The sequence below is a fragment of the Tauraco erythrolophus genome, chromosome 27 (genome assembly GCF_009769465.1).
Source record: "Tauraco erythrolophus isolate bTauEry1 chromosome 27, bTauEry1.pri, whole genome shotgun sequence".
In the NCBI taxonomy this organism is placed as follows: Eukaryota; Metazoa; Chordata; class Aves; order Musophagiformes; family Musophagidae; genus Tauraco; species Tauraco erythrolophus.
Window position 1 is genome coordinate 4,066,591 of NC_141491.1, and position 27,423 is coordinate 4,094,013.

Consider the following 27,423-nt stretch of genomic DNA (forward strand, 5'->3'; position numbering starts at 1 on the left):
AGGTCAGCGCAGAGGTCTGGTCCCCACGTCAGAGTCTGCTCCGCGGCTGCCAGCAGCCCCCGGAGGGGTCGGGAGGTGGGACAGGACTCCCACCTCGCTCTCTGCCGTAGCCAGGGTCTGTTCATTCATGTGTACAAAAAACCTTTTGCAACACCTACCTGGAGGCCGTTCTTGAAAGGTTGAATGAAGTCACGGCAGAAATCCCGGGGGAGGCGCTGGGGAGTGATTGCTTTGGACAGGGGCCGTGCCGGAGGGAGGCACCTTCGGGCAGGACTCGCTGGCCGTGCTTTTTCTTCTCCGGTTCACGTTGATCTTTCCAGGAGAACTGGCACAGCGCCCTGACTCTGCACCCCATAAATAAGGCACAGCATCAGCTGTCATGTCAGCAGGAGACAAAACATTTAATGTGAAAGGCTTTACATGGAAGCAGGAAATGAAAAGATAAAGGGCAAATTTTATTTTAGATTCCTTGTTGGTACATATTTTCCTTTCTGACAGTCAGGGGATGCGATGGCTTTATCAGCCCACCGTTGGAGAATTTATTTATAGAAACTTAATACTTTGCAAGAAAGTGGGAAGGGGATGTTGGCAACCGTGGCTGAGCATATGCAAGTTGTGAGAACAGGGCAGGGGGATGAAGAACACAGCTATTCCCTCTTCTTTGAGCGGGCCTGGGGTTCTGGGAAAACTGCTGGAACCACAGAAATGATCAATAGGGTTTGTGCAGCGAGTGCGGCATGAAACCGGTCTGCTCTGCTCTCGAGACAGCAAATGAAAGAAGGGACACGGGGGGAAGGCTATCACAGAAACCATCATGGCAGCGTGGCTGAAAGCAAACATCCTCCGGCACATGTAATTACACCAAACTGAAGACTATTTCCTAACCTTGAATATATTTCAGCTGTAACTTAGCAACCTAAACTGGGTAAAAGCATCTGAACAGGAATGCAGGTTTGGAGGAGAGATTAAGCTTTGCATTCCCTTTTGTTCCCATACTTTAGCAACAACTCAACGGCAGAGGAGGCAGCCAGCTCCCACCGACTCCCGTGGCCACCACGGAGCCAACCTCCCTCTGCACCAGTGGAAGCCTCCCCCTTTGCCATCCAGACCTACATTATGAGATTAATTAAACTTTTCTCTAACCAAACACGAGTGAGTCAACCACGTCCACAGAAGTTACACAATGATGATTCATGGACTACTCGTGCCCTTCACGCTACTCCAGAAACAAGGTGCAACTCGTGGTAGCACATGTTCTGAGTCACTGACACCAGGTGAGAGAGGAACCGAAAACACTCAGGGAAATGGACCCTAAAGACTACTCCCTTGCCAGCACGACACACTTATGTGTCTTCTACTCACCAGGCAACCTTGGAAACCTCGGGGATCTGGTAAATAGTCTAAGATTTGACTTTTTGCCTTTTTCCTTGACATAAACATCCCCCCCCTTTTACAGTGCTTTGTAGTAGCCTTGCTTAAAGCATACTGACCCGTTACACAAGGAGGGAGGCGATACATCCAGCGACCAGCAACAGCCTGGGAGCAAGGGCAGGCAGGGACATCCATCCCACTCCAGTGCTGTATCCAACACTTCCCTCACCACTCCCCAGTCCTCCTATACAATCACCTGGCACTTCACACCACGTCCCAAAAAACAGGCGAGCTAACCACGGCCTGAGGTTGCCACAACACACAGGATCAGCAGCTCAGACCAGACTCAAGATCTTCTGCAGCAGCTGTTGACTTCAGACACGCAACGTGCAGGGATCTGCCTTCCAGAGAACAAGTGGAAAACACATGAAGCTTGAGGCACCCTCACTCAATTCCACAGACTTATTGCACCATCCCATTCCTTGCTTTAAATAACTGTTTTATTACAGGCCACAGGAACACCCATCAACCTGCTAAACTAATAGTTACAGTTTCACAACCCTCCAAGCTGTCAATCTCTACAAAACGCAGCCAAACAAGCCAACTGCTTTTCATACACCCCTCTGCTTAATGCCAGCTATTCCCAAAACACACATTTAATTTACACCCAAACACTTGAGAGTGCTGGCTATTGCGCCGAGACCACCGACCGTCACAAGGATCCACGTTGTCTCATTAGGCTGTCATACAATCCCCGTGCCATCTTCAGTCTTATTCTTGGAAACCACAAGCTCCCCGGAGCAGGATCTATTTGATCTGCCTGAGCACAAGCACTTGGAACAATCTGTGACTCCTCAATAAAAATAAAGGTAACAAATTATTTGTAATAAATTTATTTTATATATTGATTTACATAGGCTAAATTCAGCATTAAACAGCACCAAGCTAGTGAAAATTATTCTACAAAAACAAGTTAAATACAAAAAGATGACTGCAATGCGTGACTCCTCACTTCTGGATTTGGACGGTTAAAAAAGGCTAACCCAAACCCCACAAATATTTTAAAAAGACTTAAGAACGTAGGCACCAGTGTTTGCAAAAATTCCTACGGCAGCAGTGATGATCTTGCTGCAACATTTTAGAAGAACTAAGGCTGCTTTCATTTTATCTCCTGCTTTATTAACAGTGGAAGAAGCTGGTCATTGTCTTGAAGAGAGCTGTTGAGTCTCCTCTTCTGTTCAAACACCTTACCTTGGCAACCAGAACAAAAATACAGGTTTAGAATCAACTCTACACAGGATATTTCCCATTTAATGGGAAGGACCTCCCTGTGTTTTGTTCCTGGAGAAACCTGCTCCCTCCGCTGGTTTTGGTTGACCACCAGCCAGAGGTACGTAAGTCTCCGCAGTCCTTCTGCAGCAGCCTGCAGGGTGCACAGGTGGAACCCCACCAAAGCCAGCAGTGGGGCAGAGAAGTGCAGACTCCATGCTGGGAGGTGAGCAGGGACTGGCACAAGGAGCCCACCTTGCAGGTGGCATCACCAGCCTGCAAAGCGGGGAGCAGGGCTTCGGCAGCTGTCCTAAGCCAACCCAGAGCCTGGAGAGGAAGCTCTCCGTGCATCCAGCGGCAGAGATGAACGCAAGCATCCACACTCTACCCGTGACGCTAAGGAGAACATCTACTGGTTACACAGGTTCAAATCCACACCGGCTTCTCGCTGCAGGTTTTACCAGCTTATGCCAGAAATTAATTTGGCCCCTGCTGTCTTAGTGGTGAGCTGGGCAGCTGTTTTAAAACATTGGGAAGAGCAGATTAGCAATATCTCTGCTTAGCCTAAACTGCCACACACTGGTGCTATTTTCTTTGAAACAAACACACGTTTGCTGGACATAAAAGGAAAATAAAGTAACCAAACAATGAGAGACACAACATATGATGCCTGCAGTGCCAACAGAGGATTGATCCCTGCTCCTTGTAGCTGTCGTGAGGCTGCGGGAACACTGACTTGGCAATCCCTGTGCTGACACTCCACGCATGGTACATCTCGCTCTGACACACGGCACACACATTGCAGCTGCCCAGGATAAACATGTACATTCAGCCCCAAAAGCCTTTCCAAAGCTGCTCTTTAATAGCCCACGAAGCAGTCCCTTTGGCTGCAGCCACAAGAAAGCGCTTTCAAAGCTTCTAGATCCTTTATTTTCCACCCAAATTCCCCCCCACCCCCCAGAAATCATGAAGCACACAGACTGCAGACTTAAAAAGTGTAACAGGGTCATAACCACTCTTCCATCCCACCCAACCCAGCCCAGACCACCAAGGCACGTCAGACTGCCCTCCCTCTAGGGCTACTTTCATCTGTCTTTCCCTCTTTTCCCCATTTTTAAAGGGTGAAGCCGACACAAACATTTTCCTCGTTAGGAAGCAGCAAGTGCTTTCATCACTGTCTTTGTGCTGATAAAAACAAATTCTAACAAAATGCATCTTAACTGCCACCCTAATGTTTCCATGGGAAATGTTAATCTTCTTTAAACACATTCCCTGATGGACATTGCCACCAGTTGGCCCTTTGCAGAATTGAGGTCAAATCTTAAAATACCTAACCTTTCTCAGAGAGATCCTAAGTCCCTCAATATTAGATAGGCATTTTTCTTTTTAAAGAGTTGTTCCAGGTTTGCTTGCCTACGGAAGCCAGATACCTGCTGGAAGGCTAACTTTGGTGCAATTCTAGCTTCCCACCAGCTCAAGACCATCTTCTTTCCAAGCCAACATTATTGCCCTGAATTTTTGTGTGTGAAGATTTCAGAAAGAAGAGCAAACAGATACATGCAATCCCCAACCTTAGGAGATTAGGACCGTGACCTGCTCTTTCCCACCATCAGAGAAGGGACTGTCCCCTTGCAGAGGTCCATATCAACAGCTGCTCAACTTCTGCTCCTCTTCAGTGCTCTGAATCCGAGACGTAAGAAGGCTGAGTCCATCTCCACACAAGCATATCTTCTCCTGCTACTCTGTGCGACTCTGTCTGAATCCGTGACTCATTTGAAGCCAGAAAGTCCACAGCTCTCTCCCAGACCCGCTTCATTTTTTTTCTTCAAGGAACGGCAACAAAAAGAAAATAAATTAGAATCATACCCTCACTGTGCTTTCCTGCTTACAGCAATTGTGGCTGCTGATCAAGCTACTGCTAGCTGCCTCCTGTTCCCTGTGCAGACAGTAAAGGAGATTAAACCAGAATTCTGGTTTAGAGGCAATTTCAGACCAGGATGTAACACCACAGGTCCTGCCTAGGGGAGAAGACGAGACCCTCTGTCAGGATCAGTAATTGATGACTGCCCTGAATTTCAAGCTCAATTTGTATTGCGAAGGGACTCGATTAACAAACTGCCCTCATCCTTCCTGCATGCAGACATCTCAGACCAGGGAGGACAAACTGGAGTTCACCCCAGGTTTGAATCCATGTCTAGTAATTCTGGGTACCACACAGAGATCAGTTCAAAACAAATGAAATCACCACAAGTAGGAAGAAAGAGTTTGTGCCTGATACAGTGAGGATATTTAAGACTTTGCAGCACACGCAGCATTCTGCGCCGTCAGGAGAACAAAGTAGCTTCATTTAATCAAAACACAAAAAACAGTCTTGCAGAGGTAGAGCAAGTGGCACATAAACCAGTAAGAACCAGGCTGCAGCTCCCTGGCCCCACCACCCACAGAGCAACTCTCTCGACCACGCTTGCTTTTCTAAAAAGCACCAAAACCAGCCATTTCCCTACATCTCCCTTTCAAAGCTGCCCAACTCCAACTGGTAAATTCCCAGGCAGCAACATACACAACCACTTCAGAAGAGCCTCCCAACATCCTGTTCAACTGATGGGAAGGTTTGTTCGGAAAAGCACAGCACCTGTCTGGAGAATAAGGCACGACGGCTGAGAAAGCAGAGAGCGTTCTACACACATTAGATGAAAGAGAGAAAATCAGCTGCTCCATGCCTAAGCAAAACAAAATCCAATTATGGTTTGACAGAACAATGACAATACACCTGTGTGACTGCACGAAATATCAGCCCCAGGACTGCCACATTAATCTGCAGCAGGTTAAGACATAGCCTGAGTGATGTCAAAATCCTTTAGAAACTGAAAGGCCAGACAGACTCCTCTTGCAGTCCAGCTTCCCATCAATTCTCTGCTCATGCTCCGTCGCCCCGTAACGGAGGTTTTCAGCTGAGCTGGATAACGTGCTGCTGACAGCCCTCCTTAATGAATAAAATCCAGCTCACCTGCTCTGAGGAGGGATGAGGCTGTCCCGAACGTGGAAAATGCCGACGTAGGGGTAACGTTCCAAGTTCCGTTCCCATTCCTTATAGTGGTCCTGGACAACAGCTGGAGGGCAGGAGGACAGAATGGTGAGAGACCTCGACATTGCAGAGAGAAGAACAGGGCTGCTTGCACTTACACAGCTACTGGATTATACCTATGATTTTCTTCACCATTTCATACATGGCTTGCTCCTCTTCCTCCATCTTCCGCCAGCGATACCTAAGGAAGATCAGGATCCCCCAAAGAGTTATCAGACCTAGAAGAATAAAAACAAACAGAATTCAATAACCGACAGACACGTACTTGCTGGATGCTAGCAGTTTTATTTCTGACACTGCCTTACCCTAGAGGCAGCTTTCACTCCCTGCTACCCAGGCCTGCTTGGAACTGAATCCAAGCAATTCATTTTGCTCCCCAGCGCAGCTGTGCCCTGCAAAACCCTTGGTACTGACAACACCAGCAGCAGAAGAGCACGCGTGGATGTGGGAAGAGGTGGTCAGAAGGCCTCATCACAGAGGTTTTTTTCCCTCTCACACCAGAAACCTCAGCACAACCACAGGGCTTCAATTCTCCAAGTCCCAGAGCTATCTCTTTGCTAGAGGCCTCCCCCTCAACAATCACTTAGGAGGACTGTCAAGCTCCACTGCTCCGAAGATAGCTGCTTGATAAGGAAATAAAGCCTGGGGCTCCAGCGCCAGCCCAAAATTCAGGAGATCTATATTGAAGGTTTAGCATTGACAAATGCCCCCGTTACGACATGAGCTAACTTTAGTATCTCAGTCTCTACAATAAACATAACTATCCCCTTTCACCCCCCACCTTGTCTGGCTAGATTATAAACTCTTCTAGTCAGCACACATCTCTCGTTATCACCTCGCTCAGTAAGACCTCTGTCTCAGCTGGGGCATGACAGACTATTCCAATAAAACCTCTAACACCCAAAATGCTACAAGTCATTATTAAGGAGGCTAGAAGACTTTGCAGCTTAGTGCAAGAAAAGAAAGGAAAAAAACCGAATCTTTTAGGTAGGTTAACATACTTATTTTGCAGACCAAAGTAATGGGTACTTGAGGAATACCCGGAGAGCTAATCAGCTTGCTGATTTAAAGTGTTAAGCACTCACAGCACAAGAGCAGGTCTGCAGGTCTCCCTCTGCTGCCAGAACAAAGGTTAATTAGAAATTAACTCATCAGCAGATTTATTTCACCTCTGTTAGTAATTTCATATGGCTGGGAGAATGTGTGTGCATACACAAGTTCTTCTCTACAGCTGGCAAGGGGAGAAGCTGACTGCTAACACCAATGACTTACTCCAGAAAAACAGGAAAAGGTTCATAATGGCAGTGACCACTGCCCGACGGAAACGGCAGCCGAGCCCCATCTGTGGATGGGCCGATTCGAGACAGAACACTTCCTCCACTTTGGTAACTGGTTCCGAAAGGTCTCTGCCTTTCAACCTGATGGAAAGAGGCAGAAAATCTTCACTGAAGAGAGCAGACACTCCAATTGCAGTCTTTAATCAAGACAGGGAGAACAAACAGACTGCAGATGCAGTAAGCGTTCCGTACATCACATAGAATATACACCAAAATCCTTGCAGCTCCTCTTTCCAGAACATTTTGGGACTGGCTGCTTAGCAAGGAATGGATATGGCTTTAGAAAAGGCAGCAGGGCTGGAACTCCCACTGGTAAACTGAAGTCTCCCTCTGCAGACTCTTTGACAGCACCTCTCAGCGTGCAGAAGATTAAACTTTAAATTGGATTCCCACCTCCCAGCACAGAGAAATGGAAATGTTTACTGAGTCGCTCGTCAGCAATTGCAGAGAGAGCAGGGACTGCGAGTGTCCGTGGAGGTTGTGCTGCTCTCCTCGGTACAGATGAGCATCAACAGTTTGGCCAGAAAAGTGACAGCGCATCAACTGCATCTGCAGCGAGACACGGGCACACCCTCACGGCAAAATCCATAACGCATCCTGCAAAATCCCTCCTGCACACCCGCTGTGCTAACTCACTTCCTTGTGCACGGATCCACACGGACACCGTTTCCTCGTTCCATCCTCTCAGCCAACAGGCACCACGCAATCCAAGTGAGCCATCACATTCAGAGGAGTTGGACTAACGGGGTTTTTATTTTTTTTTAAGCTACTAACTCATTCTAGGTTTGCGATGAATAACCTATTAGACAAAGACATTTTCTCAATTTACTAGTACACAGCTCTCAAACTGCTGACAGCTTGTATTTGGTTACTGGATTCTACAGTAGCTGGAGACACACAGTTGTTTCCCACCCCCTTGTCTTATTTACAATCCAAATTCCATGAAAATATTTAAAATATGCAGCAGAATCACCCAGTGCAGAGCTCATTTTCAGTTCTGCCTCTCAGACTAGCACCTAGAAGAATAATCTCACGCAGTGTTTGCTAAAGATGCCACCCGCAGGTTTTTAAGCGTGCTGAACGCTCATTCTGCACACGAGGCAGACTTTGTGGAAGTGGATCCGTTCGGAGAACCTCTGGCAGAGTTGCTAATTATGAAAATAAAAAAATGGGAGTATATTGTATCACATGGCTCCTGACATGAGCAGTACTCCTGCATAAAAATATACAAATTTGAGAACTCTGGATCCCAGCCCACCTACAAATCCAAACCTGCCACTAAGGAAACTATGTCCTGTCCTGGGAATTTGCCACACACCAATAATCAAAGCAGCAGACACTGATGCTTAGATCACAGCAGCAGCTGCAGAAATTTTTTACAGAAAAATGGAGCAGTGGGAATTCATGCAGGCTATGCCCACCAACTCCAGTGTTACTACTGTTCCAATTTATTTAATCAGAGATACATTTAGCAATGTTAAAATGCAAACAAACGTTAAGACTTCAGAGTTAACACTGACTGGAGGCAGCCCACACTTCCCAGAGGAAGATAACGATGTCTGTGGACTCTGGATAACAGTCTTTCATTAGCTTGTGGTTGTGTTGTATTTTTTTTACCCCAAAAAACTAGTATTTCTGTTATTTCTCATGTACTGAAGAGACTGCTAGCTGAGAAACCCAAGAGAAAAAAGCCCCACCGATGACTGACCAACATCCTACCGAGTCCATTTTAACACGTGCCGTGCGTTCTGCCAGAAACACAACTGACACTAAAGAAAAGATACCACTCAACAATTCATTTTCCTCTCCTCCTCATCGGGACTTGCTCCAAAGGATCCCAAAGCTGGGTGGTGAAGAGAGTGCTTTGCTGTCCAATAAACCCTTTGGTCAAAGGATGTGGTTCCACACAATACCAAAGCTCTGTCTCCAGTAACAGTAACGAAGAGACGTTATCTTGGGAAAAGTGACTGTATGGGCAAGCTTAAGAAACGTGCTGTAGTCACAGGACCGCAGGCAGGGCACCAGGACCACCACTCCTAAACCTTGCAGGAAGCACAACACAACCGTTGACAGCCCTGACCTCAGACTTACGCCTCATCTGCAAGACAGCGCGTTCATGAACGCAATGTCCCCCAGGGCAAAGGCTGAGAAACAGACTCCCAAGGAATGAGCTCAGTTGCCAATTTTTGCTGCGGGGCTGCACTTTTCATTTGGAAGCTTGCCTAGCAAGCACTGACAAAGCCAATTCCAGATTATCTTCTGAAATGTAATGAGGTACGGGAGCTTTTAGGGCACACCACAGAGGATGTCAAATTATCTATCAGCCAACACCAAGAAACATAACTTTGACAAGAGTGGGCTTCCACTTACCATATTCCTAAGTCCTTGTTACTGTTTAGTATCCAGTGCAGGGCAGCTTCAAACTTCTGTGGAGAACTACCCGTTATATTCTGTTCAGAAGAATCCATAAGATGATTAGTTCTCCATTCATTTAAAATAATCAGTAACATTATTTCACTACAGTAGAGGGAGAATTCATTTTGTACGGTCTGTCCCTGGGTTAATTCTAATCATAATTCTGCAAGCTGGAGGAAGGAGAACTAAATCTGAAGGTCTGTCTGGACTCAAGTCTTCCGACTACAGGAGCTGATGCATGAAGCACTCTGTAAAATAACACTATCCCAGACTGTTAAGACTAACCACTAAATACAACATAATCTTACTGACAGTTTACCATGAAAGAAATGGAACGCTAGATCAAAGCAGTCTGTCTTCTGACACTTTGGGGTATAGAAAAATCCTTCTTCTGCCCAGCCCTCAATCCAGGGAAATTTCTGGTTTCAGAAGACTGATGACTATGGTGAAACAACAAACCATTAAGTTAGATTTACAGGGGCTGAATCAGAGATGTAGGAGAAGATTATTTTCAAAAGAACTGCTGAGAACAGAACTGGCCAAAGGGGAAGCTAGAGATATGGGAAAGAATCAAAACAGGATGAGGAAGTAAAACAGATGGCGAATCGCTTTAGTATCTATTATTTATTGCCTTGTAAGAGACTAAGCACTACGTTACAACAATAGCTGTTCACAGCCTACTCACCACCACGTGATCCTTCGCCTCACTAACCCAAACGCATTTGCTTTTTAGATTCTCAGGGTTTCCGCATTCGAAATTACCTGGTAAAAAAAAGTAAAGTAGAAATAAGGTGCTGAAAAAAAAAGCCCTCTAACAGTTCAGAAATACACTGAACCATCTGCAAAGGCTATCCTTCAAAATCAGCTACAGCTCTGGGCAAAATGATTACAAGGTAAGATTTATCCAGCAGGCAGATAAGATTATGACTATTAATAAAATGCTCAGCCACTGCACATAGGTTGGATAAGGGCAATCAAACCTCACGCTTCAGCGTACGAGCCACTCAACGAAGAATGAAGGGTGGCAAAAAATACTGTTTCTCCCCCCTGCAGAGTACATCACCACCTCTCTGACCTAATGCCTTGCAGAGGAGCTCCTTCCGCCCGGTATCAAAGACTGCAGTGCTGGAGTTAAGGCTCAGCGTTCAAAATGCTTCTAAGGAGCCTAAATCACAGCTCTGCCTTCTACCCAGGCAAGGAAATACTGGTGAGGAGCTAAATCTTCTAAATCTAGCTTCACAAAGTTGACTAAACTAAGAGACTATGTGAAACTGGTGGAAATTTCACAGGTGTTGAAGTTTAATTCGAAAAGATTTAGAATTTCTGCACAGCTTAAGTATCTAAAGGATTCAGCCTTATTGAGGTCTAAAATCTAGAATCTGGAACTTAAGTGCTTTTATTGGTTATTATACACCTTGCTGAACAAGTTTTTACTCATCCACTGAATTTCTAGCAGCCTTCTCCATCACAAAGTACTAGTTATAGACCGGATTTCCTCATATATAGTAGGGGCTGGCAGAACTACGGTGCTCAGTTAGCTCTTCAGCTAAGAGAGCCTGTCTTACCTCGCACCGAGAAAAAAAAAAAAAAAAAAAAAAGAGGCACTCACATAATCAGCTGTCACATTTCAGCAAAGAGCTGCAATTTCTTAAGTCGCTTTAAGTTTATTTGTAAGAACACATCAGCTTATGTTTACTGGCTCTGAGTGTCTTGAAGACAATTTCAAGATGCTGGTAGAAAAGAACCATAAAGCTGAATATTTCTACCTCAAATTCCCAATATATCAAGTGCAAATAAGGACCACTCCACAAGAGCACAGTGATATGAGTGCATCAGCTAAGCACTATTCAGAATAAAAATAAACACATCTTTTTCTATTTTGCTATTACCTGACTTTCTCAGAGCTCTTCAAGTGGAACTGACTGTTCCATAAACCCCTCTCTTCAAACTGAGGTTAAAAATGTCCAGACAGCTGGGAGAGGCAGTTTGCTGAATGCTCATAAGTGCTTTATAATGACAATTGGAACTTACCAGCTTGTACGGACAAGTAGTTATACAACTCGTGCAGCACGTTCATTATTACGTCCTTCTGTTTAGCTTGACAGAACTGAAAGTCAAAAACAGGTATCGAACATGAATACACCAGCAGCAACAGAACAGTGGTCAGACCAGCTAAAAATATCAAAATGAAATACCACCAGTGGGGTTTGGCTCCGTCATGCACCACTAGCTCAAATTAAACACACTTGCAGCAAAGATCTACAGTTTCTGAGTCAAAACTGAGCTAGGACATCCTCTGAACGTGCCACCAACTCTCCCAGCCCAGACTGCACCCGCAGACATCCCACCTGACTGACCACAGATGGATTCTTTGTCTCCAGAACATCACAGGAGACTAACCGTTACTCTGAATCCAACACGAAATTTCCTCTCTCCTCATAATACATTAGGATAAAAGAAACAGGGCTGTACAAACACTTTATGATGGAGTTCAGAGAATTAACTGGATTAAATCTTGCATTGTTAGAGCTGAACACAGCTTTATTGCAAACCAATACCACTTCTGTTACAACTATTACAGAAATTGATTCACATCACTGGGAATTTAAATTTTTATCTTTCAGAGTCTCATATACAGTTCTAATTTAATCTGGCCCATTAATTCCAACCCATCGAGTCACAATTTTCCCGTAGAACAACAGAACTGATAATTTTACAGTGATGCTGATATTGCTGGAAGTTACCTAGAATAATTACCCTTCTGTGAGAATCCCCTATCCACAATACTTGAAGATAAATAAATATATGCTTACATCATCCGTTCTTTTGTCACAATCCATAGGCAGGAGATTAACTATGAGAGAGAAGAGTAGGGCGAGTTAGCTGGCTGCAAAACAAGAGCTTTGATCAAGAAAGTAATTATCTTTTTAAAAGAAAGCTCTACTTTTAAAGCCTATTCTTAATCTCACTCTGCACGGTACCTTGCTATGCCAATAGTGCATTCAAAGCACACTGCTTTGGCACTGAAAGTGAAACAAATAAACCTGGTGCAAATCAGGAACCCCGTTCAGCTGGAAAGAAAGAACTGGGGTCTGAATGTTTTAACAGCTCTTGTTTAGGTAGTTGCTTCAGGCTCCTTTACTATCCGTGCTTCACGCTGATATTTTACAATCTAGCAATGCCGTTTGCTGCACACCACGGTCACCTGGAATATCAAGGTGATAACAGGGATTTAAATCAAGCCTCCTCAAGGCAAAAGCAGAGGATTTATTTTAGTTGCAGCTGTTAGCTCTGCAGCTTATGGCCGCTGGTTTAGCATCTCTCTCCCGCCCTGACAACTGGATATACACCGGTCCACCATGCAGTACTTTCTAGCAATCTTAACTACCCAGAATTTAAAGTATTTGCAGCAGCGCTGCAAGATTTCTTGCCTCAAAATACCATTAGTTTGAAATATCTAAAAAAGTTGTAAAGGGTGCCTCAGGAATTCAATGACACTGGAGAGTTTTATTCTGACTTTGGGGAAGCAGGAAACAGCTTTCCCAGCCCATGCAAAGCACACACACCCCTACAGGCACAACGTGCCGAGTTTCAGGACTCGCACCTTCCCAACCACACCCCAACCCCCTTCTTCTTTCAGTTCAAAGCCATCAAGTGACAGTATTTCCATCTGCTCTGGCTGGGAAACTCTGCTTCAAAATCCAGGTGACGGGGAAGCCCCTTTTCATTTCTCATTGAAGCTCTGCCACACTTGAAGTGCCAAAGTGCCAATTCGACTTCTCACGTGGCCAGGATGAGGCCACGAAGAGCTGAGCTTTGCAGTGGCCAACATTAAAAACGCACAACGGGCAATCATGCAGGCACTATGTTACACAGCAGACAATCATAAAACACATCCTTGCCCTAGCAGGAACGTCACTCTCCATAAAGCCCACGGTTCTGAAGAACCAAAGACCAAACTCATTTAAAAAAAAGCACACACTTGACTTACTTTCCATGATTAACAGGGTTTCCCATGAGCAAGGGGAGATGGAAATAGGGACAGAAGCAGGGATGTCAAGTTACAGCAATGAGAATGTTACACGTGATGGAAGTCAATAAAGGGAAAGCAGAAAAGAAAGGTGAGGAATAAAGTTTAAAAACAGGGTGAAACCAGTGCACGTACAATTCTCCTCTCTCCTGTCAAGCCAGCCTGACCCAATCATCTTCACCACCAGGATGCCCAGAAAAACCAGGAGCAGCACAAAGCTGGCAAGGCAAAGGAACTGGGAGAGGTAGTATTCGACGCCTTTGCTCTTTCCTCCTGCCTGCTGCTTTGGGGCTGACCGCAACAAGTGAGGGCGGGATGTTACTCCCTGTCCCGCTCCGGACGCTTCCCACCAGTTCCCCGAGGCCGACCCTGCATCGCTCGCAGCCCTCCACGGGAATCGCCGGATCAATCCCCGTCCCCAGCTGCTGGGGTTCAGCTCCCTGTCCGCCTCCTTCTGAACACTGGAAGCCAAGTCCTCTTTCCCTCTCCCAAAGTGGTGACTCCAACCCCCAGGTCCTGCCGAGGTGCCCCAGTGAGTCACCTCTCTTTCCCGCCTCCATGGGCTGCTGGAGAGCCCCTTCCTTTCCCCTGCTGTCTCCCAATGAGCTCGGGAGCTCTGCCCCCCAATCCCTCCTTCCGAGATACCCCAATGGCTCCTGGACTTCAGATCCCTGCTCTCATCACTGGAAAGGGGTTTGGAGCTGAGCCCCCTGCTCCAGCCCGTGGAGGTACCCCAGGAGGACGTGGAGCTCAGCCCCCCAACCCCATCCAGGGATGCCCCCGACCCAGCCCTGGCGCCGAGCCCCCCGCTTCTCTCTGCAGAGGGGCTCCAGTGGTACGTGGAGTTCGACTCCTGAAACCTGTCCAGGGACGCCCCCAGCCCCGCGCTGAGCCCCCCACTCCTCTCTGCGCCCCACTGCCATGAGGAGCCCGAGTCCCGGGACCCATCCAGGGGTGGCTCCTCGCTTCTCCCGGGAAACGCGCTCCATTGGGACGCGGTGCCTGTCCCCCGAAACGCGCCTGGGGACGCCCCCAGCCCAGCGCTCAGCCCCCCGCTTCTCTCCGGAGACGTGTCCCAGCGGGACGCGGGGCTCAGCCCCCCGGACCTGCCCAGGGCTGGCTCCGGCCCGGCCCCGAGCCCCCCGCTCCTCTCCGCAGCCGCGTCCCACTGCGAGGGGGAGCTCAGCCCCGCCGCGCTGCCCCGGGCCGGGCCGCCCTCAGCCCGGGAGCGCCCTCCGCCCCTGCCCGGCGGGGACCCCCGCGAGCCCCCCCAGGAGAGCCCGCTGCCCTTCCCAGACGTCAGCCAGCGCGACGCGAGCGGCTGCCGCCCTTCCTCCTCATCATCATCCTCCTCCTCCTCATCCTCCTCCTCACTGTCGCGCTCGGCCCCGGCGGCGGCGTTGAAGCCGAAGCGCTGCCGCAAGGGCGAGGCCTGCTGCGGGCTGGCGGGGGTGCGGGCCGGGCTCGGTGCGGCGCCGCGCCCCCTCCGCCCGGCCGCCGCCGCCTCGGCCCGCAGGCAGCCCAGCTTCTTCACGTAGACCTTGCGGGTGGTGGCGGTGATGGGCCCCGGCCGGTAGCCGAGCGCCACCAGCTCCTTCCGGAGCTCCGCGTCTGTCAGCTCCGCCATGGCCGCGGCGCCGACACCAGGCCCGACCGGAAGCGCTCTGCGAGCAGGGAAGCGCGGGAGCCATCTTGGGAGGGGCGCGCCGCGGCCCCTGGGGCGGCCATCTTGGGAAGGGCGAACGCGGGGCCAGAGCCATCGGGGGGGGGGGGGGGGGGGGGGGGGGGGAATACGCCATGTTGAGAAGGTCGAGGGGAAGCGCCGCTTGAAGGCGGGTCACTAGTTCCGCCATGTTGGGGAGGTCAGGGCCCCTTGCAGGGAGGGGATGGCGCCCGTGGGGAGCTGCTGCTCCTCTGAGGAGAGGGGAAAGGGCAAAGAAATGGAGACAGCGAAGGGCAAAAGCTGCCTCCATGTGTGGGGCCGGCCGGTGTCACTGCCCCATCGCTCTGAGGGACTCTGCTCAGGAGCAAGCAGGGGGTGCAGCACCTCTCATCATGCTCCTGCCAAGCTGCACTGGTGTTTCGATACTTTTAGGGACACTTATGAGGAGAAAGAAGTGTTTTTCCCAGCCACCTGCCACCTCCTGCATGCGTTTTCCTCATCCCTCTCATCGCTGCCAGGTTACAGCCATTTAACTGGTACCTGTAATGTGGGCTGGAGCTTTGCCACCGCTTCCAGCAGGATCAGGATCTGGGTCTGCGGGATATTTGCCGGGGAAGGAGGTTCCTCGCACACTTCGCAGCCTAGAAAGGCAAAACCAGGCGTTGACTTGAAAATTTATTTTGGCAGGGCAGTGATGTACAGTAATTGCTTTTTCCTGCTGCCGCCTATAAAGAAAGTAATGAAAGTGGCTGAAATACGGTGGCATAATATCGAAATTTAATTAAAGATAATGAAAAAGCAGTGATGAATGCGTGCGGGCTGTCTGTGCATCGCCATTTTTATGATCAACGCATGGTACCGGAGCAGCGGAACTTCACAGTCCCTCTGGAGCGGGACCCGCAGCAGCAGGGAGCTGGTGGGGCTCTGGGAGAGCTCAGCCTGGACCCCTCCACCTGCTACCACGGTGCTGAGGATGCTCAGCTGTGCCTTCACCACTTAAAAACTTCTTTGGAGATACCCCTCCTTCCATGCACGCTTTGCTGCTGTGCAGTTCTTGCTTAAGGCATCAGCCAAACCTCGCCTCCCTCTTCCTGATTTACGCGAGGAAGCAACAACAAGATGCTAAGATTTGTTCAGCTGGTTGGCAACAACAAATATACACTTAGTAGAGACCAGGGCGCCCATTAAAAGAGCATACTTAGTTCCGATGGGGAGTGTGAACGTGCTAAGCTGAGCCTCCCCTGCTCACTAACTGGAAAGCACAGTTGACAGCTAATAATTTGGAGCGGTGTCTAATGTAAATACAGAATTAGAATGTGCTCTTACTACACAGTTTCTGTAAGCTCATGGCTTTCAGTTTGGAGAAGCTCTGCCTAGACATGCAGATGCATGCTGGCATCTAAGCCTGAGCTGATACGAGCCCGTGAATTAAGTGAACTCACTCCGCTTGCTTTGGAGAAAAAGAATAACAGCAAAAAAACCCCACCTGACCCATCCTTTCAGCTTCTTGTGTTTCTGGAGGTCAGGGAAGTTACACCAGGACAGAGCTTGGCTCAGCAGCCTCATTGTATGGCCTTCAGAGTGGAGAACATGGGAGTGGTGTTGGAGAACTGGAGGGCTGGGGAAAAGCTGTGATTCCTTCGCAGAAGGGAGTTTGGCAGCACTGATGCTCAGCAGGAACAGATGCCTCTTCTTTGTGCAGAGAAATCCATGACCTCTCTCCTTTCCTCCCTAAGAAGACAACCCTTGGGAGCATCCTTGGAAGGTACCTGGACACCACGGAGAAAGCAGCAGCAGAAGACAGCCCTCTGTCCCTCAGACGTGGCAGAGCCTGCGTCCCCACGGACAAGCACCTATTTGTTCCCATCACCCTGCCCACAGTGCCGATGATGAGGCCGTCAGTGGATTTTCTGGGTTTTTTTTGCAGCCCTTTCATCATACCCGCAGCTCTGGGCAGCAGCGAAGGCTGCCAGGGCGAGCATAGACCTGTGGATGTTGCAGATGGGCTGTGATGCTCAGAGATGCTCGGCTGTGAAAAGCCGGTTCCCAGCCCACGGTGCAGCTCTCGAATATCTTGGCTGTAAATATCCTGAGATGGATGTGGGAAGATGGGACAGCAAGGAAAGGACAGCCTCCACCTTCCCTGCTAGCCCAGAAGCTGCCTCAGTCCTGCTGGCAGTGACTCAGCTGTGGAATGGGAAGAGCAGGCGTGCCATGCCGTCTGCTTCTCCTCTTGAAGGAGAAGCCAGGACCGGTAGAAATAGATCTGCACCATCTCCGCAAGACGCCTGAAGAGGCGAGCGTGCTGCACCTCGAAAAGCATGGGCAGCAGATGAACCCTTCCAACCCCTGAAGAAAACCTGCCATCCCACCCCCTCCTCTTAGCCCATGGCATTTGGACGACAGTTCTGCATATGCCACCAGGGGAAGCGTCAAATCTTACTTGGGAGCCGATGGTGCCAATTTAACACCCTGTCACTCACAGCCGCAGCACAGGTGTGACCCAAGAACACCACTTCTCATCCTCCCGATCGTATGTCATGTCCTCAGCCTGCCGAGCTGCGTATTAGGGTAGAAAGTCAGTGCTGATTTCACTCTTTTCTCTTCTCCTTTCCCTGCCTCTTTTTCCCCCAACTGTTCGGCTGCTCATCCTGCCACAAAACTCTTGTTAGGTTTCTGGAGGGGCAAGATCTTCCTACCTGCTTGCAGGCATGGACTTGGGTGCTGCTGGCTGCCAAAGCAGTCCTCCAGGGTACTACGGATACAGATCTGTCCTGCAGCTTGGGGACCATTTTGCTTCTTAACAAGAGATATAGCCCTGAGAGTGGGAGTCACACCTGGGAGGATGTTTGGGGTCCATCCATCTTCTTCTAGTGGAAGAGTATCTGCTTCTTACCCACTACTCAAGCCCCTGAGGCTGGAAGGAACTTAATTCCAAAAGTTGAAGGCCCCCTTGCACTTTGGTGCCTATTTGGACAGCACAGTTGTTGCTGCAGGACAAGACAGGGGGTTCATACAGTTACTGTCACAACCAGCCATACATCCCCGAACTCATTTATAGCTGGGGTCAACTGGGAAGAGCCATTGGCACAACTGAAGGCCGGGGTAAAAAGCAGACCTTTGCTGCTGCAGCTTGTCTGAGTCCAAATGTAAGAGCAGAGAGAGAGATCCCAGCAAAGTCACATCAGTGAATCTCCTTATGGAACTCTCTGCAGCATCAGCCCCACCGTCACTGTGGTGGGAAATGGTCCAGGAAGCAAATCCAAGAGGCTCATGTTCACTTTCTTTCTTGCTGTCACTTGGCAACGTTCCTTCCTAGATGGCATAGGGGAGCTGTCAGCCTGGAAAACCACTTAAGTGAGAGAGCTGGGCAAGAGGGAATGCTATAGAAACAGCTCTGACCTGCAGTGGAGCTTATGTAGGGTTTTTAGGAGCAGTTTTCCCCTCCAGGGAAAAACTCTCCTTGTTTTCCCATGGCAGGGCAGATTTATACCTCTAGTAAAGGTTTGGGTCTTTCAGAAGGAATGAGTCAACAGTGCCTCCTTTGAAGCACAGAGCCCTGTCTCTGATCTTCCTGAACGCTGTTGTAAATGTGGTACAGCTCCTCCAGTGATTTCCCTGCCAGATCTCCCATGGATATCACTCCACTGCAGACTGATTTGCACTGACTGAACTTCTAGGCCAGCAGTACATGCAGTTGCTTTCACTTTCAGCCTACTGGAATGTATTATTTTATGGAATAAAATAATTATGTCTTAATTATTTATTATTATTATTTATTATTTTGTTTATTATTTTTATTATTATTTATTATTTTATTTTATTAATTATGTCTTAATTATTTATTAAGCAGCATTTATTAATTATGTCTTCCAACTGCTCAGACTCATTTATAGTGATTTCATACCTCAACCTGCCTCAGCAATAATCCCTGCAAACTTTGAGTTACACGGAGCAGATCAGTCCACGGACTCGGAGTGTGCCTTTGAATCAAATGTTAAAGCTGGAATCCACTCCATGCTGGATGTTGCATTATACATTGGGAGATTTCTTTTCTCCTAAGGGATGGCTCGCGGCAGAGAGCATTCCGAGGAGTGTTGTTCTAGCACAAACACAGCTATTTAAATGAGCCACAGTGAGAACAGAATTTGTGTTAGGTTGGGAGGATAAAATTGGATTGAAATTGGATATATTCACATACACACCATTGATCTCATCTGTCCTTACTTAACATATGTTGGATTTCCTGCTGCCAATATAGAGGAGCAGCTCTAAAATAAGCCAAAGGTATGTAAATGGGGAGCAATATGTTCAGGCAGAATTACGATTTCACCTCTAGACTTCTTTGAGAGGCGGAAATAAGGCCGGAGCTCTGCCTTGTTTCACACACCCTGTGCCTGTTGGCATCATAGTTATGGGAGAGGTGCTCCTCACAATGTTATTTAGATTTATATCGCCTGGTGAGTAAGAGGGGGTTAAGAGCACAGGTTGGAACTGCGAATCAGGGTTCCTGCTTTCTCCCAGCAGTGTGGAAGAGAGTGCCCTCCCGTGTCCAGAGCAGGGAGCCCAGTTAGGGACACCCAGGTCCCCCACGCAGCACTCCTCATGCTACACTTGTGTCACCAGTTTGGCTGGGAGATCCGGTAAATATTTGCCTTAGTTTCCCTCATTGTCAGAAGGGAGGGTTAAAACTTATTAATCCACAAAGATTAATTACTCAGGTTTCAGAACACGCTTTGCACTTCTCAGAAGGACAGTGATGTTCTCTAGAGCTGGAAGCCCTCCCTCTTTTCTTTCCCACATTTGCTGCTTGCCATCTGGCTGAGAGGCATGCAGAAAAGAAGACACAGATCCTCCATTTAATTACGCTGCGCATTTTATTACCTCACCTCAGATTTTGTTGTTAATCTCTTTTACAGATATCACATACATAAGTGGAGTCTTTTAGCTTCAGCAAGCTACATCACTTTCTGATTCTGAAGATATCAGTCAGCTAAAAAGAAAAGAGAGGAAAGAACAAGTGTCCTTAAATTTGTCATTCAGTCTTTTCCTAGGCTTTGTATATTGTTTCCTCCTCCTCAGCTATCCAACTAAAAAGCCAGAAGGTAAAGTGAAATCAGCACAGTCAAAGCGGATTAACAGCTCCCACAGGGAGAGAGGGGACCCTCTTGTTTGGGACATTTAAGCCCAAATAAGACAAATGTCCATAGATAACACCAGTGAGACCCATTCCACCACCCTCCAAGTCTGCAGGCAGGAACAGCTGCATCACATACTGCCCCTGGATATTCCCTTTTGCAATTCCAACATGCCAAGAGCACAGCCCAGGGCTGGATTCGTTAGCACTCGACACCTCGAATCGCAGCTAATTCTGGCTGTAATTGTCAGTGTTAAGCCCCTGTGCGAGGAGCAAGGTGTTCAGGTCTGACCGCGGGTGCTGAGCTGCCCCGCAGGTGTAGCTGGTGATATAAGCTCTATTGGAAATTGCACCCTGAAGAATGAAGGCTTTTGGGGAGGAGGAGGAGGAGGGAATTGGGAAGCAGCACCAAGGGGAGCTGCTGGGAAGTCAATGCCAACAGTCAGTATCAGCTCTAGGGCACAGACAGCACCCTAAGGGAGTGAATGACCTTCCCAGAAGAAGAGTGTGTACATGAGAGCGGGTGGGGTGTCCGAGGACTCTGCAAAGTGAGCAAACATGACACAAAAGCTCTTCTGAAGAATATAAATATCTCCATGATGATGAGCTGGTGAGAGGAGGGAAAGGCAGAATTCCCAAGGCAGAAATCAACCTTCTGACAGTACCGTCTGGGGTGTCCTGCAACATCTCCGCTAGCAGTTTCTCCAGGACATCTTGGTATTTTTCCAGCTGCCTTGGGGTGAGCCACATCCTGGCTTTGAGAGGAACGGCTAGCTGTGGAGGAAGAAAAAGCTGAAGGGAGTAGAGGGAGGCAGGCTGGGGTGCTTTGACTCCAGTTTGCTCAAGTCTATAGAGGGTCTGTGGCTGATTTGAAGGGAAGAGGATGATTCTCATATAAGCAAAAGGAACATTTTTAAGTCAGTGAAGTCTTGTGCTGTTCAGAGTGCCAAAGTTTTCAGGCGTTGGATCATCTGTGGGCTGACTCAAACACAGATAAAGGTACCTCCTGGCAACAGAGACTGTAAAGAAGAAAATAACTTCTGAACCTTATAATCCTCCACTATCTCACACCTTGACCCTTCAAGCCATCAGCTTTACTGATGCTGGTGAAGCACCCTACCTTAGCAAAGGCTGGGGATGAGACATCATCCTGCCTCCAGACTGCCTGACCTCGAGCCAGCTGTGCCTCAGATGTACCCAAAGTAAATAGAGTTGTTCCAGTCATGGCTGGAGGCACAGGAGGGCTTGTGGTTGCAGCAGGGAGGGGGTATTAGACGCTGGGATATGCCAGTTATTTAATGCTTTGAACTGTGAATCCTTGCTGTTTAAATCCTGTTATTGATTGTTGGTGCACCACGTTTGCGAGAGCAGTTGCACGTTAACCTGCATCTTGGCCAAATTCCAGCCTAGCTTGTCCTGCTGCCTGTCCCGCTCAGTCTCTCCTGCAGTTTGGGGTGGACCTATGCACCCCTTTTGCTGGCAGAGAGAAGGGCTGAGCTCACCGCAGGGGCAGCTGCAAGGACAGGGCAAAGACTTCCCTGTATTCAAGTGGAAAAGCACAATTTTCAGACTTGGCTAACCAGGTAAGCATGCCTTTGAGGGCTTAGACTGGCACTTAAATCCCTAAAATTGGCAATTTTCTGCTCTGTATACAGACTTCGAGGGGGTGCGGCTGTATGGGCCCAAGTTTATAAATAAGGTCTTGCCAGTGCAGAGGACTGTGAGATCGGAGGTGACACCGGGCAGCTGATCTGGAGCTGGCTGAAAATGTGACAAGTTAAACCCAGACCCGAAGCAGAGCTGCAAATTACTGCCTGGCAGTTGGCTGGTGCTCACTGAATGGCAAAGAAAGACCTCATGCAGTTTCCATCTTCCCCATACTAAGGGAGAAGCCAGGTGGGTCTGAGGGGTGAGCAGGCTGCTGAATGTCCAAGATAACTTATAGTGGGGAGGTAAAACCTTTCTCTGATGCAACCTTGCTCAGTTGCCTGGCAGGAAGCAGGTGCTATTCCTTTATACTGTCTGTGAGCTCCCTGATAACACCCACTGTCTTCTCACACAGTGTCCCCAAACACTCCTCTGTAGCCAGGCCATGGGAGCTGATGCTTGGGCCACCCGTGCCCCTGTGCATCCTCGTGGGCTCCTTAGAGTCGCACGGTTCAATGTACCTGGATGATCTTGACCTTGTTGACATCTGCACCGGATTGCTCAGAGAAGCCTTCCTCTTCCAGCTGCTGCACGGAGGTCAGGGATTTCTTCTGCCCTCCTCTGTTCCTCTCCTTCTCCTGCAACTTCACAGCAGAGAGAAAATGGGACAGTGGTGCTGGGACACAGCATCATCCGGGTACTAAACCCACTCTGCACCGTATCAGCAGCGTGATGCCCAGCAGCCAGGAGCCTGCGGAACTGGGCACAAAGCCAGAGGGACTGGGGGTCTAACTGCTGGCTGGAGCCCATGCAGCATCCTCCCCCAGGGCCACAGCTCACTGGGAAGGGACCCATCAGCTGTGGTGAGCACGGCCTTGGGGACTGCAATTCTGACATGCAGCAGAGGATGTAGTGTTGGGTGTAAGGTCGGGTTACAGGATTGCCCATAAAGATCTGTAGCAAACCTGACACTTGTAGACTCCTTTGATCCGTGCAAGATAACACTGTCAGCAGGATGTGGTAGCCAAGTACGCTGACCTTACAGAGCTATTCCAGAGGCCTCGTCCTGGTTCAGTTCTGTAGCAGTGGCAATGGAATTTAATAAATGCCTGCACAGCCTTATTGCAAAAGGAGAGCTCTGTGGAGAGGTTACATATCACCAGCCTTTCTTTCAGGTCTGTAATGTCAGTCCTTTCCCATTTATGGGGCTAAACTTGGCTTCAGGACCCTCCCTTTCTTCCCAGCCCAAAGAGAAAAGACAAAGTTGTTGTGGGATATGACAGACACGACAGGACATGTGAAACGCAGCGAAGGCTGTGCTCAGTGTCAAACTGACTGCTTGCTGTGTGCTTGCTTTGGTCTGAATGCGTGCTCAGAGGAGGAGAGGCAGCCTTTGGAAGACTGATTTCACCCACGTACATCTAGAAGACCCTCAATCACTAGCAGACACATAGCTACGAGAGTCATGATGTATGAACAATCCATCTGAGGACCGTGCATGGGTCCCCATCATCTTCCTCAACAAGGCTGAAGGATGATTGTGCTCCCCACAAAAAGCAATTGCTATCCAGCGAGTGGATAGGTGTTGGAAATAAGATTTCTCCCAGTATCAATGGGTTGTGTTGTGCGGGGGAAGCTCACTTCGGCTGCGTTTAAGAAGATGCAGTCTCTGAGGCTGCCTGCCTGCCACCTTTCAACAGTATTAGTTTCACATCAAAAGGAAAAACATTCTCTGTGCACAACCCAGAGGTGACAACCATCTGGAGGATGGTTAATTATTTGTTACAACAAAAAGACCCATCAGTATGGTGATGGGAGGCTGCAGGTTCTCTATAAAAATTAAAGCCACTAGGATAGAGGAAAGTTTCTTTCTTGAATGAGAAATTCTCTCTCTAGAATGAGACCCACTAGTTGCAGATGATAACCGACATAGGTCTTGCAGCTCTTATGTAAAGGTGTCCAGGCTCTTCCTTTCTACTCTCATGAGTAGAGACTGTCAATATCACAGTATCTCCCATTTGAACAGAAGGGGCAGGTGATGGGAATGCCAGTGGCACAGTGGGCACTGGCAGAGCTTGGGGGGCGAGGGAGGAAGAAACACCTTTCCTGGTCTGTTCAGGGCTCCAGCCTCTGCAGGTTTTAGGGGTTACCTGCATTTTCCGGAAGTCGCTGTGGGTGAAAAAGGGCACGAAGCCTTTGGTCTGTTCAGCCAACATAGACACCACGTACACCAAGAGCAAACTGGCCACCACCTTCTTTGAAACCATCGCGAGAGCCTGAATCACACAAGAAAGAAGATACCAGGGTGATGGTGGAGAGGGCCATTTGACAAGAAACCCCTTCAGCTCTTGATCAGCTGCAATCTAATTTATCCACCAGCTAACTAGAGGTATATTTACTCTTCCAGTTGCTCCTGAGCTGAGAATAGAAGTGCCTTGACTGACAATTCTCCTCTCAAACCCTTTTCTGTAAACAGGTTTGTTCTTGAGCAGTATCTCCAGAGACTTCAAGCCCAGCCCTTCAATACCGTTAAAGATTCCCTCTGTTCTGCAAGTTTTAGCCCTACAGCTGTACTGGTTTAAGACCTGCACGCATCCAGAGAAAAACGCTCCCATCAATCCCATTGACAGCAAGGGAGACAGAGTGATGCTGTAAGAGAGAAAAACCTTAAGACAGCTGTTTTGTTAAATTTTGTTTTCATATTTCTCATCCCTGAAAACCTGTCTTGATGGACTGAATCCTGTAATAAGCCTCATTGGGTCCAAGAGAGCTGGGAAGTGCGTTTGCTAGCCTAGCTCCATAAAAGCCTAGTATAAAGGACTTCAAAATCTACCTTCTGAAGTGATTTAACAGCAACTTCACGTCAGAAGAGGACTTACGTAAACATTAAATGTTCTCTTTAAATATTAAAATATTCTCTCTGGGTGAATTTAATGAAGTCTGGTCCCACAGCTTAACTACTCTACCTGATTGGAGCCTGGATCCTTAATTAGTTTCAGAAACCTCTTGGTTTGAACGTTATTGAAAAAGACATTGTTAGGTCAAATTTGACCCCTACATTAGATTTCCCATAAATATCAGCTAGTATTGAACCGACAGCCAGTGGAAGTTAATAAATACTCCCTTTCCACAGCCCTTGCCAGTCACATCCCTCCTCTACGTGCCAGGACAGGGAAGGGCTGATGGCAAGCCAAGGTGGCTGGAGCCCCTCTCCTCTCCCTTGGCACTGCTCAGGGTAATGCCGGTGCCATCGTTCGCTGCCCACCCATACTGGGTCATTAAAGCCATCAGCTGCACTGGGACATTGCTCTGGGTGACCCAGCCAGATGTATCACTCGCTGCAGTGATCAAAAGGGATTCCTCAGGCTCTCCCCTTGTAATACAGCATGTTGATATGGATATGTGCTGATAACACCGTGTTATCTCGGTAGCGTCGATCTTTTGAGTCTTTTCATTTATTCTATCACTGCAATGAAATGCTGCCATATACCTTTGTATACAAGAAATACACCCAGTCGCCTCCTTCATCTCTTATTGACTATCCCTTTGTGAATTGATTAGCTCCCTCTTCCCCCGGAGAGACACCTCCACACATTACTCCAGACAAAAAATGTCTTTTTTCCTTAGTTTGTAAGCAGGACATGTCTTTCAGACCTGAGATCTCAAGCTCAATGACTTTCCAGGCAGATATGTACTTTGTTGTTAGCGAATTCACTTCCCAGCTACAAAGAGAGAGCACAAAGCAGGAAGATCCCAAATTCAACATCAGCACAACAAAGTACAGCAGTCACATAGGGCTGGGGGCAGCATTGCCTGGCTCTGCTTATGTCTGTGTAAAATGGGGTGAAATGCCAATACTGGGGGCAGGAGGGGTGAACAGCCACCTGGTACTGGTGTGAGCACAGTGACAAGACAGTACGTTTATCTACTGAGCTGTCTTCCAAAAAAAAAATCAAATCATTCCTGTCGATAGGAACTGTCTGTGACTCATTTTCTGTCTCTTCAAAGCAGCTCCCCGAGTGCAGAGGGCACCCAGGGCTCCCTGCGCCTCTGCAGCACGCTGCGGTGTCTCCTGGGTGCTCGTGACAAGCAGGGAGGCAGGAGCTGGTGGAATCGATGCTCTAAGATGGGGGATGAGGAAAAAGCACCTTTCCCCTCGCTTAAGCATCGATTTTGTTTCCTCTTTCTTACCAGAGCGCTCTCTGCTGAAGCCAACACGTGCTGGTACCACCAGTGCCTACCTGAGCACCCATGAAGTGCCCACCCCGCCGAGCTTGCAAACGGGAGCAGAGACCAAACACCTACCTGGTGAGTGCAGCCACGGGATGCTGGAGGTCAGACCTCTCCTTGCTCCTGCTCACGCCTGGATGCTCCCGCTGCCTTTCCCACCCTTTATATACATGTAGAGGCCCCGGTGCGCAATCGCTTACCTGCGCAGGTGCCCGCACTAGCCGAGCTGATGAACAGCTGCCCGGCGTGCCTGGAAACGGGTTTGTCGAACAGGGAATGTTGTTGTCTGCATTGGATTTTTAGGAGTTTCTCGTTTCCAGGAAGATCCCCTTTCCTCCCTCCCCGGGCTTCTGTCTTTAGGCCAACAGCTGTTCTCGGTGGGTCCCACAGCTGGATAGGGGACTCTGCCTCAGTGTCCCCATCTACAAGACAGAGAAATTCCTCTCTCCTGGCTTGTCTATTTAGCTTATGAGCCCTCCAGGATAAAGCATTTCTGATGCAAGTGTACCAGTGGTGAAATGATGCCTGCATTTTAATTATATTTCTGCAGTAATGTGGACAAATCACAATAATAACAACGCTGCCACAAAATAAGCATAATGCAAAATGAAGTTTGACCCACCAGCATCACAAAAAGCATAGATTTAAGGTAATAAATCCCCTGGCAGGATCTAGAGCTAAATATTAAACTAATAAATAAAACTATACGTGGTAAATCTATCACCAAGAAGCTTTATAAACTGAGCAGACAAGTAAGGAGATATCGAAGCAGTGCAGGGGATTTATCTGTCCATTTGGAGTCTCCATGTGGCCCCTTTTACCATCCTGAGCATCTCACAGGCCTGGACACATCGATCCCCCTCAGGGACACAAAACCATGCACTGACATCTCTCTCCAGACAAATGAGGTGCAGAGAGAGCAGGTGACTTGCGTAAGATCTCATCTTTGGCCTCTCAAGACCGTCAGATGGGCGCTGATGCTGGAGGGTTTGGGATCAGGCCAGAAACGTCCTGGTGCTTCTCACAGACGGGTGACCACGTGTGAGGAAACCTGAGAGCAACCAGGCGAGATGGAAGAGGAAAAAATGAGTTGGGGAAGCAATGAAACCCTCTTGCATCAGATGGCTTTATGGGATGTTATAGCAGCGGTGTGCAGCGGCATTCCTGCCTGGCTGGTTGAAAGCTAAGCCCTGGCACTGTTTGCTGGAAACAAGGGGAAAAGAGCTATTGCCCAAGCCC

The 27,423-nt window shown here is 48.4% G+C and overlaps 2 protein-coding genes across 5 annotated transcripts; both read right to left on the reverse strand.

Annotated features, from left to right (window-relative positions):
* Positions 1-737: 737 nt before the first annotated feature.
* Positions 738-15,170, reverse strand: LEMD2 (LEM domain nuclear envelope protein 2). 4 transcript variants are annotated; one of them, XR_015222892.1, is made up of 10 exons: positions 13,643-15,134; positions 12,291-12,331; positions 11,509-11,584; positions 10,163-10,239; positions 9,433-9,512; positions 6,998-7,143; positions 5,842-5,943; positions 5,648-5,750; positions 2,082-4,463; positions 738-1,768 (listed from the first exon to the last, which is right to left on the reverse strand). XR_015222892.1 is itself a non-coding variant. In XM_086627325.1 (10 exons), the coding sequence occupies exons 1-10, from the start codon at positions 15,132-15,134 to the stop codon at positions 4,313-4,315; spliced, it is 1,185 nt and encodes a 394-aa protein (XP_086483451.1). In that variant the 5' UTR covers positions 15,135-15,170; the 3' UTR covers positions 738-4,312. The 4 variants fall into 4 exon arrangements, 3 of the variants coding, with proteins under 3 accessions (XP_086483451.1, XP_086483449.1, XP_009985125.2); XM_086627325.1 differs by having other exon boundaries at positions 738-4,463; positions 13,643-13,798; positions 14,882-15,170; XM_086627323.1 differs by having other exon boundaries at positions 738-4,463; positions 13,643-13,832; positions 13,872-15,134.
* Positions 15,171-15,689: 519 nt separating this feature from the next.
* On the reverse strand, positions 15,690-24,221 carry MLN (motilin). Its single transcript, XM_009977733.2, has 4 exons — positions 24,105-24,221; positions 22,476-22,592; positions 20,973-21,081; positions 15,690-15,811 (listed from the first exon to the last, which is right to left on the reverse strand). The coding sequence occupies exons 1-4, from the start codon at positions 24,219-24,221 to the stop codon at positions 15,690-15,692; spliced, it is 465 nt and encodes a 154-aa protein (XP_009976035.2).
* Positions 24,222-27,423: the final 3,202 nt, after the last annotated feature.

Coding starts and splice junctions, on each gene's coding strand:
- LEMD2 (XM_009986823.2), bottom strand. CDS start 15,134: ATGGCGGAGCTGACAGACGCGGAGCTCCGGAAGGAGCTGGTGGCGCTC. Junction 11,585..12,290: donor GTGACAAAAGAACGGATGAT/GTAAGCATATAT, acceptor TTTGACTTTCAG/TTCTGTCAAGCTAAACAGAA. Junction 10,240..11,508: donor CTACTTGTCCGTACAAGCTG/GTAAGTTCCAAT, acceptor TTTTTTTACCAG/GTAATTTCGAATGCGGAAAC.
- MLN (XM_009977733.2), bottom strand. CDS start 24,221: ATGGTTTCAAAGAAGGTGGTGGCCAGTTTGCTCTTGGTGTACGTGGTG. Junction 22,593..24,104: donor GCGACTTCCGGAAAATGCAG/GTAACCCCTAAA, acceptor GTGAAGTTGCAG/GAGAAGGAGAGGAACAGAGG. Junction 15,812..20,972: donor GTTGCAGGACACCCCAGACG/GTACTGTCAGAA, acceptor TTGCCTTTCTAG/GCTGCGAAGTGTGCGAGGAA.